The sequence below is a fragment of the Cynara cardunculus genome, assembly GCF_001531365.2.
Source record: "Cynara cardunculus var. scolymus isolate 2C chromosome LG 12, CcrdV1, whole genome shotgun sequence".
Lineage (NCBI taxonomy): Eukaryota > Viridiplantae > Streptophyta > Magnoliopsida > Asterales > Asteraceae > Cynara > Cynara cardunculus.
Genome location: NC_037539.1, coordinates 4,434,806 through 4,447,782, shown reverse-complemented (window position 1 = coordinate 4,447,782; position 12,977 = coordinate 4,434,806). Strand labels below are relative to the sequence as shown.

General features: G+C 36.0%; 3 protein-coding genes across 5 annotated transcripts; 1 reads left to right on the top strand and 2 right to left on the bottom strand.

Annotated features, from left to right (window-relative positions):
* The first annotated feature begins 685 nt into the window (after nt 1–685).
* LOC112522880 (phosphatidylinositol 4-kinase gamma 7-like) lies at nt 686–3,897 on the top strand. Of its 3 annotated transcripts, none has more exons than XM_025132202.1 (2): nt 686–838; nt 1,542–3,897. In XM_025132202.1, the coding sequence occupies exon 2, from the start codon at nt 1,812–1,814 to the stop codon at nt 3,747–3,749; it is 1,938 nt and encodes a 645-aa protein (XP_024987970.1). In that variant the 5' UTR covers nt 686–838; nt 1,542–1,811; the 3' UTR covers nt 3,750–3,897. The 3 variants fall into 3 exon arrangements, with proteins under 3 accessions (XP_024987970.1, XP_024987969.1, XP_024987968.1); XM_025132201.1 differs by having other exon boundaries at nt 686–861; XM_025132200.1 differs by having other exon boundaries at nt 686–893.
* An 879-nt stretch (nt 3,898–4,776) lies between these two features.
* Nucleotides 4,777–7,008, bottom strand: LOC112523561 (DNA-3-methyladenine glycosylase). Its single transcript, XM_025133217.1, has 5 exons — nt 6,482–7,008; nt 5,866–5,923; nt 5,682–5,765; nt 5,442–5,583; nt 4,777–5,331 (listed from the first exon to the last, which is right to left on the bottom strand). The coding sequence occupies exons 1-5, from the start codon at nt 6,891–6,893 to the stop codon at nt 5,053–5,055; spliced, it is 975 nt and encodes a 324-aa protein (XP_024988985.1). The 5' UTR covers nt 6,894–7,008; the 3' UTR covers nt 4,777–5,052.
* A 3,977-nt stretch (nt 7,009–10,985) lies between these two features.
* Nucleotides 10,986–11,596, bottom strand: LOC112522789. The gene is made up of 3 exons (XM_025132096.1): nt 11,515–11,596; nt 11,327–11,367; nt 10,986–11,231 (listed from the first exon to the last, which is right to left on the bottom strand). The coding sequence occupies exons 1-3, from the start codon at nt 11,594–11,596 to the stop codon at nt 10,986–10,988; spliced, it is 369 nt and encodes a 122-aa protein (XP_024987864.1).
* Nucleotides 11,597–12,977: the final 1,381 nt, after the last annotated feature.

The following is a 12,977-nucleotide window of genomic DNA, read 5'->3' as shown; positions in this document are numbered from 1 at the left end:
ATTTTCTTGATGAATTCTGGAGGGGCTGACGACTAGGGTTTTCAAATCTAGGTTTGATGGATGGGTTCAATGGAGACGAAACCGAAATATCTTTCCTTCGATTTTCTCGATAAACTCTACAGGGGTCCAGTGACTGTGGTTTTTCAAATATGGTTTGATGGACGGGGTCGATAGAGATGAGACTCAACAATTGTAGCCATTGACTACGACAAAGATAGAGTGTCACAATGATAGCCATGGTTTGAGTTTTTTGGTGATTACTGGTGTAAGAAGGACAGAGGTGGACGGTGAGGGGATGTTATGGTGGCCGAAGTTGAGGGAGTGCGTCAGAGAAAACGGAGGTCGGGATTGGGAATGATGACGTACCTACTGGTGTTGGCAGTTTCAACGTATATATATTTTTTATTTATTTAAAATAAATGTAAAATGGCCAAAAGGTCTCTAACTTAACGGAGCTGAGTTAATGGAGTTAGAGGCAGGATCTTATCCGTAATAAAACTGAAACAATAATGTCCATACTTGTAATTACTTAATTTGAATAACCCACTCTAAAATTTTCATATAACCGTAGGGATGAAAATTGTAATTTACTCAAAAAGCGAAGGATTATTTTACAGATCGGCACCCCCGGCACTATATAGATAACGATGAGGGATGGAGATGGTTTTAGAGAGAGAAAGCCTAAGAGTTTTTAGAGAGAGAAAAAGGAGCAAGAACAGGGAGAAAGGGTTTTGTCTTTCTCGTCTCTCCCGTTGAATCTTATCACTTTTACAACGATAACCCCTCCGGCCTTTCTCGTCTCTCCGGTTGATTTACGCTCGTCTGCTTCTTGATTCTGGTTCGCCTTCTTTCTCTGTTACCGTATGTGAATCGCTCACGGATCTATTCATTTGGTGTGTTTTCTTTTTCCATTTTGATTCCTTATCCCTTTTGTCGGTTCTTATGATACTTATTATCGGCTTATTGCAATTTTCCTTGAAATTTCATTGATAGCTCGTTTGATGTTCATGGTATCATTTCTATTCGAAATCTTTTTAAATTTTTAGCTTTCCTTTTCCTCAGTTTCTAGGTTTTCGCAATTTCCCCAAATGTTCGTAAAACCTGATTGTAAATACCCAAAAACTGATTTAGTAATTTGTAGGTCTATATGTATATACACACATCATTGTATTTGTCTCTTGTATTGCTGATATTAGAAATATGAAAATGTAAATAAGTGCGTTTTTGTACACTAGATCTTACAAAACTTGTAATATATATATATATATATATATATATATAGTGTGTGTGTGTGCACGCTATTGCTTTGTGATGTAAGCTTGAGACCTCTAGATCATATGGAGTACGACCGTACAGGAACCGATCTTTAGATTTTACATTTGATATCTTTTAGGCATGCAAATGTTTGTTTCAAGTAGAGAATGAATCATCTGGATTGATCTCGAGGATATTTAAGACATTCTTTTTTGTTGTTAGCGTATATTAAAGTTACACCGAGTTAACTCATGGTGTTGTATTGTTCTTGTGTTCTTTTGATACAGATTAGGCATCACAGATTGATTTGAATCAGTAAGACAGGCAGGCAGTGATACCAATTCCGGCTGTCTCCTTTGTCTCTGATGCGATCTATTGTTTTAACCTTCTAGCTTGAGAACTATGAAGATTTGAGTTCCATTTTGGCATTCGATGATTGTTTGTGTACCACACCACCATTAATTTGCAGCTTCTTTCTGAGGTTGGATCTCTTTAGGGAGTTAATCCATCTTCCCAGCCGTAGGCTGAGAACACCCATTGTTGCCTTCCCTTGGTTCATGTCTCGGGATTTGGACAGCCCAGTTCAAACCCAAATGGCTGTAGCAGTTTTTAGAAGTCCTTTAGGGAGGGAGTATCATGAAAACAATCGGATGGAAGGGGTAAAACCTACGGGCAGGAGACGTGTTTTTGTTCAAACTGAATCTGGCTGTGTGTTAGGAATGGAGCTAGATCGAACTGATAATGCCCATATGGTTAAGCGAAGGTTACAGATTGCTCTTAATTTCCCGATTGAGGAGAGTTCTTTGAGTTTTGGAGATATGATATTGAAGAACGACCTTAGTGCCATTCGTAATGATTCCCCTCTTCTTTTAACCAGAAACGTCTTGCATCGAAGTTCTTCAACTCCTTGTCTGTCTCCCACTGGTAGGGATATACACCAGAGAGATCAGAGTGGGCCTGTCGAGATCTTGGGGCATTCGAGTAGTTTTGTGGGAACGAAGCAGATTGTTGATGAAGTTGTGATTGCGATAAAGATTGGCATTGATCCAATCCCAGTTCATAGCGGGCTTGGAGGTGCTTATTATTTCAGAAATAGCAGAGGTGAGAGTGTGGCGATAGTGAAGCCGACAGATGAAGAACCCTTTGCCCCAAACAACCCTAAAGGTTTTGTGGGTAAAGCTCTTGGTCAACCAGGGTTAAAGCGTTCGGTTCGTGTTGGTGAAACTGGCTACAGAGAGGTGGCTGCTTACCTTCTTGATTATGATCACTTTGCTAACGTGCCTCCCACCGCATTGGTCAAAATTACCCACTCTATTTTCAACGTTAATGATAGTGTAAGTGGGAATAACAACAACAAACCTGAAAGAAAGAAGAAACTTTATAGCAAGATTGCTTCATTCCAGCAGTTCATGCCTCATGATTTTGATGCTAGCGACCATGGAACCTCAAGCTTCCCTGTGTCTGCTGTTCATCGTATTGGTATATTAGATATAAGGATTTTCAACACAGATAGGCATGCTGGGAATCTGCTAGTTAGAAAGCTTAACAATGATGAGGTTGGGAGATTTAGTGAAGTTGAACTCATACCCATTGATCATGGTCTTTGCTTGCCGGAAAGTTTGGAGGATCCGTACTTTGAGTGGATCCATTGGCCCCAGGCTTCAATTCCATTTTCTGAGGACGAGCTCGAGTACATTGAGAAACTTGATCCATATCGTGACTTGGAGATGTTGAGAAGAGAACTTCCGATGATACGAGAAGCCTGTCTTCGCGTCTTGTTTCTGTGTACGATTTTCCTCAAGGAAGCTGCTGCTTATGGGCTGTGTCTTGCCGAGATAGGTGAAATGATGAGTCGTGAGTTTCGGCGTGGTGAAGAGGAACCCAGTGAGCTTGAGGTGTTGTGTATGGACGCGAGGAGACTGGTGGCTGAGAAGGTGCCAGAGGTATTGGTTTTATCCCCCAAGACTGAAGCAGACGAAGATGCATTCCAGTTTGAAATCGACTATGATGATTCTGCTTTTGACTCTACTCCTAAATTGTTGGCAAACAACTCTCTTCCTTTCCAGTTTGGGTTTGGGAGAAACCCGCTTTCTAAACTTGAAGAAAGCACGGAAGATGAGGAAGAAAGTGAAGGAAATGAAGAGGAAATGGCAGATATAGTGACAATGATACCTGCTGTTTCAAAGCTGCCAATTTCAGTTAAGAACAAGTGCACTTTTGGTGATGATACGGGTAGTGGTAGCAGTAAGTCGAAATCGAGAGGAGAAAAGGGTAGTAGTTATGTAACGTTGAATTCATCATCTGGACACAGGAGTGCGAATGAGCTGCTTCCAGGTAGTGCGAGTTTTGTGAAGTTGGCAGACATGAAAGAGGAAGAATGGGGTCTGTTTCTGGAGAAGTTTGAAGATCTGGTTTACGCAGCGTTTGCAAAGCGCAAATCTAGTGCCATGGGGCAGAGGCAGAGACAGAGGCTGGGGACTTCTTGCCAGTTTTGAGATATAATGAGATAGGATTGAGACTGGATGTTATATGAGCTTTAATAAGATGGTGTTTTAGGGTTTAGGGTTTGTAGGACATGTTGTGTAAATATTGTTGCCTTTAGAAGATGGTGAGTTTCGAGTTTAGTTGCTTCTTTTTTTCATTCTTCTTTCTCTTCTTGTTCATTTGTTTATAAATAATATATATATATATATATATACATATATATATATATATGTGGCAGGAAATCCTATAGTAAATATTTGGTAAAACTCATTTGAAGTTGGCTCGAATAGCTTTTTTATGTGAATCTTTAGAAATCCCAATGGCATATTGTGTGTTACGAATTGAGATGCATGTATATGTTGTATTTTAATATCCGAAGCATTAAAACACAACAAATACGGCATGTATGCATCTCAATTCGTAACAATCACGTTGTGAAACAAATGGACCCCGATTCTAATTAAGTAAAGTACTCCTCGTTATTCATATCCTTATCTATGGCGAATATGCTATATTTGAAATCACAATCCAATGAATCACTCCTAGAAATCCTGAATCCGTTCTTTAATCCAAGTATAGAATCCAAAAGGAAATTACAATAGATATGATCCATTAATTCAAGGAGAAATCAAAGATGCGTGAACGGAAAATAGAAAGCAAAGCGTCGAAATCTAGAAAAACACGTGATGTTTTCGAAATCCCTCTTTTATACCCCTATTATGAAATCCCAAAAATACTTGTGTCGTGAAAATAGTGGCATCCCTATCATGTTGTTTGTATAAAGAGTTTTTGCTTGATCTACGCGGCTGTGCCTTTGATCTATCTTGCGATATCGCCTATTTTGTGTTCCCTTTTCCCCCTCCCCGTTTAGCTTCTTATCCCCTTTTGCCTTTGATATTCTTTGTTCAAATGCCCGCCCGAACTAACCTAAAAAGGACGAAAAACCAAACTATATGCCAACCAAGAACGAGACAAGTTATGCATAAAACTAAGAAAAAGTCGACGAAAACAATGCTAACTAAAACCGATGCAAAATATGCACCCAACGTCGCTGGACGTGGTAACGTTGAATATAGAGTCAGTAAACTAGCGTATTGAAAACACAGAGAGCAAGATTTGAAACTATATTGATCACAAAAATATCCTCGTATATAATTAAGATTCCACAATCCCATGCCGATACATTCCATACACACCAATACAAACCAAATTAATTAAAATACATACCCTGTAATCAAAATAAAATTAATATAATGTTAAAGAAATATATATATAAGTATATATAACCTCTAAATGCTCAATAAATACGTGATGTTAGACATGCCTCCATGGTCTTTCAGCAAGATTAACACATTCACTAAACCTAAAACAGTCAACAAGATGGTCAATGCTCATTCCAGCAGCTTGCATGAACGAATACACGATCACTGGCCCGACCAATCGGAACCCATGTTTCAGTAAATCCTTGCTAATGGCTTCTGCTTTCGGTGTTCTTAGAGGTACGTTTCTTGGATGTCTGCATCTATTAATGGTTGGTTTGTAGTTTACCGAACCCCACATGTATCCGCTAAAAGATCCATGTGCTTTCGCAATCTGCAACACCAATATAATTGAACCCAAAATCAACAAGAATCTAATGTTAAGATTTTGATTTTTCATGATCATATGATCGAGTTGTGTATATATAATGAACTTAATTGTACCTTGAGGATGCATTTGGCATTTTCAACGATGGATCTGACTCTACTTTCGGCTAACATGATGTCCTTGTTAGAGGCTATTTCCATGATATCGTTCTCTCCCATCTTTGCAACAATGTTTGGTTCAAATCCAGCAAATGCTTCTCTAGATTAATGCAACACAAAAAAAGTACCATAATCATAATGATTCTTACGATATCGATCATTTTGAATAATTAAAGAAACATTAATTGTTTTTGTTACCTGAAAAGATCCTTCCTTTTCAGGATTTCAGTCCAATTGTAATCCATCAACATTCCACACAATGAGAGCAGCTCAAACAGTTGGCTGTTTCGAAATTGTTACAAATTCCCAGTTTAATATACATTGAGTTATGGTTTTGTATCGAGAACTTGAACACTACTCACAGAAACCACGGATCACTTACTTGTCATCATACACCGGAACTCCCCAGCACTCGTCATGGAATTGTACGTAAACTTTATCTGAAAGAAAATGAAATGAAATTAAAATCCAAGTTTCGGGTTCTTCTTTTTTAAATGGATATAACATATGTGTATATATATATATAAAATATAGATGGCCATGAATAATCAAGGGACATGACTTGGGAATGGAAGTTTGGTATATTAGGTTTTATGTTTCTGTCCTACCAAACACCAAATTATTGTAAAATCCACAACAAATGTAACTAAAATACTAATAGATTCCATGACTCATGGTTGACTATTTGTATTCTTTTCGGTTTATTCGATCTTATGAATTCCAATCTAATGCTTGATCAACATTAGTTTTGTGGGTAGAAAGGAATAGATTCCACATCCAAGTGGTTAAAACACATGCCATTTTATTGCCTTTATGATGCCCTTATAATAACAGATAAATTATGTTGCATAATTTCCATTACTAGATTCAATGGACTTAAGTTTAACGTTCCCAACTATACCATCACATTCGGGTCTAAGATTCAAAGCTCGCAAGAAAACACTTGTGTAATCTGTTGATGAAAATGGTGTCAAACTACATAAAAACTAAATACTTACCACTGCTTTTAGTAATCCAGTTGCATCTTCTCAATCCTTCCTCACAGTTGGTGGGATCCAAACTCGGTTGTGGAACTGGAGCATGAACGGCGCTAGTTTTAGCCACGGGCGGCTCTCTTCTAGCAGGTGTTGGTGCAATGAGGTGCAGTGCAGATGAGATGGTCTGCTCTAAGGTAGAAGATGAATCCGTAAAGGAGCCACTCGAGTTATGCGAAAGGGTTAAAGAAAGTGAAGAAAGGGAGAGAAGTGAGCTTGTTTTCTGAATCCCAACAGGATAAACTTTCTTCAAGTGTTTGGATAATAGGCTTTGAGTTGATAACTTCTCTTTATTTCCCCTTGCAGGACTACTGCTGCTGCTGCTGCTGTTCTTCTTTTCGATAACATTTCTCCTGATGGCGTTTTCTTTAGACATTTGTTCAAGGGATAAATATGGAGTCAAAGAACTACTATAGCTTTAATTAAACTGGGTTGGGAGTTGAATATTTATAAAAGGGAGGGAGGGTGGATGTCAAATAGAGAGAAGCTGGTTGGTGAAATGCGGTGCTTTCTTTATGTACCACTAGCATCTTATTTTTCTCAAGAAAATCAAACAAAAGTGAATCAACTTCATTTGAAAATGACAGTTGAAGATTTTTGGACGACAATATAAATATTTCTCAGCAACTGATTACAAATTTAATTAAAATGCATGAAATCGTCCATCTAAGATTCTTGACAATATTTTCAGAAGATGCATACAAGACAAATTTACAACCACTTCCACTTCTCTCCATCTATTCATCTAATGCTCACTTTGTTGAGTTTTTAACATGTCCCGAAAACCTGCAAGTGGTTGAGGTCTTGGGGATATGGTGGAATGTCCCATCTGCTCAGAGTTCGATTCCAGGCATACACAACAATTGTGGTCATTGAATTTACTTGTATTAGTTGTCATGTCTATTGCTAAATGGGACGGATTAATGTACATAATACGTTGATCTAGATCAGATAGAGAATGCTATTAGTTTTGGTTTAATTCGGAAAGAACATTTGTTGATCGGTTGGTCTGCCCAATAAGACTAGTCATAACAACATAAAACTGAAAAACCATTGTCATATTTATTGATTTCCAAGAATACGGAGACATGTTATACTAATTTATGCGCAAATATGGCATGATTTTGTCGACAATTACTCAAGTATTAAGACTATATATATAGGAACTTGCAGAATTTACTGAAGATTTTCATAATTACTAGTTGTTATCGGATTAATAGAAAACTTTAGTTCCGTTAAGAATCGATTAGTTTGTATATATGGGAGTGAAACCAAATTAAGCAGAGAATGCATGTTTGCATTTCTAGTAATTAAAAGTGGTTGGAATGTTAGTCTCAAAGAGGTAAGAACTTAATCCCCACTCCACTTGTAGCTTGCAGGTCTTGAGACATACCCATTGCCCAAATAGATAAAGATATCCTATCTGTAATTGTTCTTCCTGGTCTTTTACTACATGGCCCAAGTATGATGATCATGATCTCAAGGCCAATTTCACACTAGCTATCTGCTATTGCCCTATTATTTATAATACAAGTATCAAGCATGACAGATGCCTCTATGGTACCTAAAACCCACCTAGTACTGTCTCATCATGTTTCAAGTTTCCTTTCCTTTAATAAAAGAAACATCATGCGAGAAGTTTCAATATCATATATTATTAAATACGTGTTGTATTGACAGCATGTAGATGCTTAATCATATACATACACACACACACACACATATGTTGATGTTTCCGTTGCTTAGAAATGAATATCTTTCAAGTGTTTTTGGTTTGAGGTAGGCGCTAATGATTGTGATTCGTATTCATTGTTACGAAGTTGAGATTATTTGAAACCAGAAGACTTTCCTAATTCTAGCTAGAAACCAATTAAGCCAAGGGAATTAAGGTAGGCAAGATTTTCAAACAGATGCCGAGTCTTGGTCACATGGAGCACCAAAGATTAAACAACTACTCGTCGATATATAACTACTTATTTCGTTTATGTTTGGCAAAAAAAGAAAAGACACAAACAAACTCGGTATGTCTTAATAGGAGAAGGATTTAGAGGATACAAAATACCTATCTTCAAACTTCATGTCTACTTTGTCCGATCAATCAACTCCTGACACATCGTCATTTTATTTAATATTTCATGTTTTTATTCTTTTTCTTCAATAAAATGTTGATGTGTCGGGTGGACAGAACGTGCCAAGGGTATGAAGTTTGGGGGACAGATGGTTTGTATTCGATCTATAGGGATAAGATATAATTCAACTCTTCTTCTTGATTTTAGCCTTTTAGGCATAGTAAAATAGAAGTTAAACTGATTTAACTTCATTATAATATTTTGGATGAGCAAGCTGCGTAAATCAAATCGATTGAGATTTTTTTAATATCTTAGGTGGGCCAGCTGATCGAACCCTCCTTTTTCCTTGCAATTAGTGAGATTCTAGAAACTGTTGAAGGAAGGGTCAAAGAGGCTCAGGAAGTGTTTTCACAACCTTCTACTGACATAGTGGTGGGTGTTACTGTCTTATCTTATCTTTTCTTTTTTGGACTCTTTCGTGTCATGCTAATTCAATGTCAGCCGTTGGTGTAGAAATTTTAGCCATTATATGGACTAGAACTGTTTACTTACAAGATGGATTGTTGGCGTGCTTGGCTCGCTAAAAAAAGGTTTTGGTCAAGCATTTTCCAAAAATTTAATGGGACTCAATTGACTAAAAGATTATCTAAGTACAAGATGGTTGATAGACCTGACTTATCCAATTGGATAAAAGAACGGGTTTGGACAATTATTCTTGAAAAAAATGGATAGATCTCAGACCAACTAGTTAGGGACATTAATAGACAAAACCAGTTTCATGGACCAAACAAATCTCTTAGCCATTTCTCTCCGAAAATTTCAAAAATATCACTAACCGCGCAAGTGGTACCTCCTCAATTTGCGGAGGGGTCAAAATGTAGATAAAAAGTTTCTGAACATAGTCCGCAAGTACAAGACCAAATCTATCCACTACTTGCAGAAGTATTTGAACTAATTTACAGATTTGGCTCTTGTACTTGCAGACCATGTTTAGAAACTTTTTTTTTACATTTTAAACCCCTTCAAAAATTGAGGAGGTGTCACTTGCGCAAGTAGTGCCTTTTTTGAAAACATTAGAAGTGAAATGACTAAGAGATGAATTTGATCCCTTAAAATGACTATTTCTATTAATTTCCTGACTTGTTAGAATTAATGGGTATAAGATGAACCGCTAGACTGGTTTGTCTAGCCTGCTAAAGAAGCAGGTTTATACAACCATTCTCGAAAAAATAGGTTCCGAACGACTATTTAAGATTAATGGACGGACATGAGTGATGCAAAAAAGAATTTTTTAAATAGGCCTCTCTCGCCATTTAATAATCTTATAACTAATATTTAATAATCTCTTTTCTAAAAAAACTGTAGACATGGTCTAGGGGCCATGAGTAGCTTGACACATTTATAGATCAGATAAACATGATAAATACCAAATATGAAAAAACTCAGATTTTGTTATATTTGGTCTGCTAGACAAAAAATTAAAACTTTTACTTGAAAATTCCAAGTCTGTATAAATCAACAACATCAGACCGTAAAAACCGATACAACATATCTACTAATAATTACAAGCTTAACCATAAGGGTTGTGGTGCACTACGTGGTTGAGGCCCAAGGAGATGTGACGAAATATCCGATCTACCGTAGATTTTATTCAGACGTTTATAACAATTCGCCACTGAATTATCATGACTGTTGTATTACAATTGTAATTCGTTGGGATTAGTATCGGCATAACGAGACATCCTTCCAAAAAAAATAATTACAAGTTCACCACTTTTGTTTTAAGGGCTAATTTATTCAACTAATACTGCATTATTGAAGAAATATAATCAACGATTTCATCTATATGACATACAATTTTTTTTATTAATCTGGATATCCAATCCGTTATGCAAGCCGACTAATTCCATAGCGGAGTCACTGCGTTTGAACCTCCGTGACCACAAGGGATTTTTATTCTTCCTTGGATTTGAACTTGAGACCTTCAGACACTTTTGATCTTTGGAGTCCAAGCTCAAACCAATCAGATACCATCCTTGTGGTTAGAACATACAATTAAAGACCAAAATATATAGATTTTAGCATTCTTACATTCACTTCTTTAGCATAAACACAAAAATGCAACAAAAACAAAACTATGAAGATAACATATGCATAACACGTAATGAAACTTAACTAACAAACAAGCATGGCTTAAGTCTCGTATTTCCGTGTTATCGAGCTCAAAATTTAGCAATCGTCATATCTGCTTACATCATTTTCGTTTTCCGTTTCCAACTTTTTACATAAAGCAAGTGACCACACTCGAATCTTTTGGCATAAAGAACTCGACAAGCCACCCGTTTCACGAAAAAAAGTCAAAATAACGAAAACGAACACAACGTAAACGAATAGATTGCTTAGTTATTCTTCGGTGGGTGATGCCTTGGTGAATGGTAATCTTCAGTGAAAGCAACAAAATTCACATTTCTGCTTTCCGAAAGCCTTATTCTCCCAAAACCGGTCTGCTTTCCCCTCGCCATCGCATTCATTTTCGCTTTCATGTCGACCATGATTGTTTTATCCACCACCATTTTTCGACCTCTCAATGTCTTTTCTCTTGCTGCTGCAGCAGCAGCAACGGCATATACGTTCTTCGGGCGTACCTATATACATTACATCCGTCATCCATGACATTCATTTCGATATTTATTGTTAGAAAAAAAATAAGTGAACATTAATTTGAGCAATCCATTTGTACCTCTTCATCTGAAGCACCAACGAATCCAGCTCTTTTTTCACCTAAAATTACAGTGAATTTTAACAATTAGTAACATCAACTAAATGATTGCACATAAAACAAATATGGAAAGCTAAGACAAATGTACACTCACACAACACACACACACACACACACATATATATATATATATATATATATATATATACCTTTGTAGCGAGATGCAGTAAAGAGGGTGCTTGCGATGACGAAGAGCAGGAACGAGCTTATGATTATAAACCTTAAAGACATAATTGCAAGTCTTTTGTTGTTGAATATGATATCAGCTACCTTAATTAAGTCTTATAAATTTGTGGGTATATATGTCTGTTTGTAAGCATTCATATATATATATATATATAGAAAGACAGAAAGAAGAAGAAGAAGAAGCTAGAGAATGAAATGCAGATGCTAACATTCCTATATATAGACTCAACTGATCTGAAGCTTAATTAATTAAGTCAAAGAAATGGTTTGCAGAATTCTTAAAACCATCAAAATTGGGGACCAAATGCAATTGTTTAAGGTGTTAACATCAACAATCGTGTCAAACCCCATGTGTATAGTTTCATCAACTTACCCATCATCGATGCTGCCATGATCTCGAGAAATTTTGAATCATTCCTTGCAGATTATTTTATCACTTTAACAAATTTTATTATGAATTAAAATCTTCGTAAGAACCTATTTTTGTTACAAACAATTTATGAAACAATACATAAATATATGTAATGAAAATTAAAAACCTGTAAACACAACATTTTTAACATTTATAAATCACAGGGAAAATTTTGAATTGTAGCATAGTTTTCTTTTATATATTCAAAATTAATTTGGCATTTTTAAGGTGCATGCTATTTGTGCAACAATTGAAGTGTACAACTTTTTGAAATCAAAATCAAGATTTCACGTATGAACTACTTTGAACTCCTATCAAGTGTTCTCAATCATTGATTATCAATCTAGGAATAACAAATGTATGATAAACCAATGCTCACGAATGGTTTTGGGTAGCATCATATGGTTAGGGTTAGAGTTGATAAGTTTAGCCGATGATAATTTAGAATCAATCGTCGGTACGATCAACTAACATGAATGAATTTATAATTGATGATAGGATCGACATAGTATGTCAAGTAGGATTAATTATTTAGGGTACAAATGTGCATATGTACAATGTATACCCGGGTTTAACGATAATGTACCAATTTACATTTACTCTATATTGTGCTGATATATATACACAATAGATCTTACAATACACACACATACACACACACACACATATATATATATATATATATATATATATATATAGGCCTATTCAAGGAAGAACTGAGTTGTTTGTGGTAACTGTGAGAACCAATCTCAACCAATCATTTTAATATATTAATTATACAATTAAAATCAAATTAAAAGGGTATGTTAGTCAATTCTTAATTTAAAATTAAATTTTAATTTTTAAAATGCAACCGTTTCAAATAAAATAATTAATATTGATTTGCATTTCAAAAATAAAATATTGATAAGATTTAGTGAAATAATTCAAAAAAATTAATCCGTTTGTGCAAACATGTTCATGATTCTGATAAATTACATGAAATCACACATATTTGTTGAAGATTGTATCCAT

Bases quoted from the DNA above. Each gene is read 5' to 3' on its own strand.
- LOC112522880 (XM_025132202.1), top strand. From the start codon at position 1,812: ATGTCTCGGGATTTGGACAGCCCAGTTCAAACCCAAATGGCTGTAGCA.
- LOC112523561 (XM_025133217.1), bottom strand. From the start codon at position 6,893: ATGTCTAAAGAAAACGCCATCAGGAGAAATGTTATCGAAAAGAAGAAC. The intron at 5,924-6,481 runs GTAAGTATTTAG...ATTTTCTTTCAG, and splicing joins CTGGATTACTAAAAGCAGTG to ATAAAGTTTACGTACAATTC. The intron at 5,332-5,441 runs GTACAATTAAGT...TTGGTGTTGCAG, and splicing joins ATGCCAAATGCATCCTCAAG to ATTGCGAAAGCACATGGATC.
- LOC112522789 (XM_025132096.1), bottom strand. From the start codon at position 11,596: ATGTCTTTAAGGTTTATAATCATAAGCTCGTTCCTGCTCTTCGTCATC. The intron at 11,368-11,514 runs GTATATATATAT...CTGTAATTTTAG, and splicing joins TACTGCATCTCGCTACAAAG to GTGAAAAAAGAGCTGGATTC. The intron at 11,232-11,326 runs GTACAAATGGAT...TAATGTATATAG, and splicing joins TTGGTGCTTCAGATGAAGAG to GTACGCCCGAAGAACGTATA.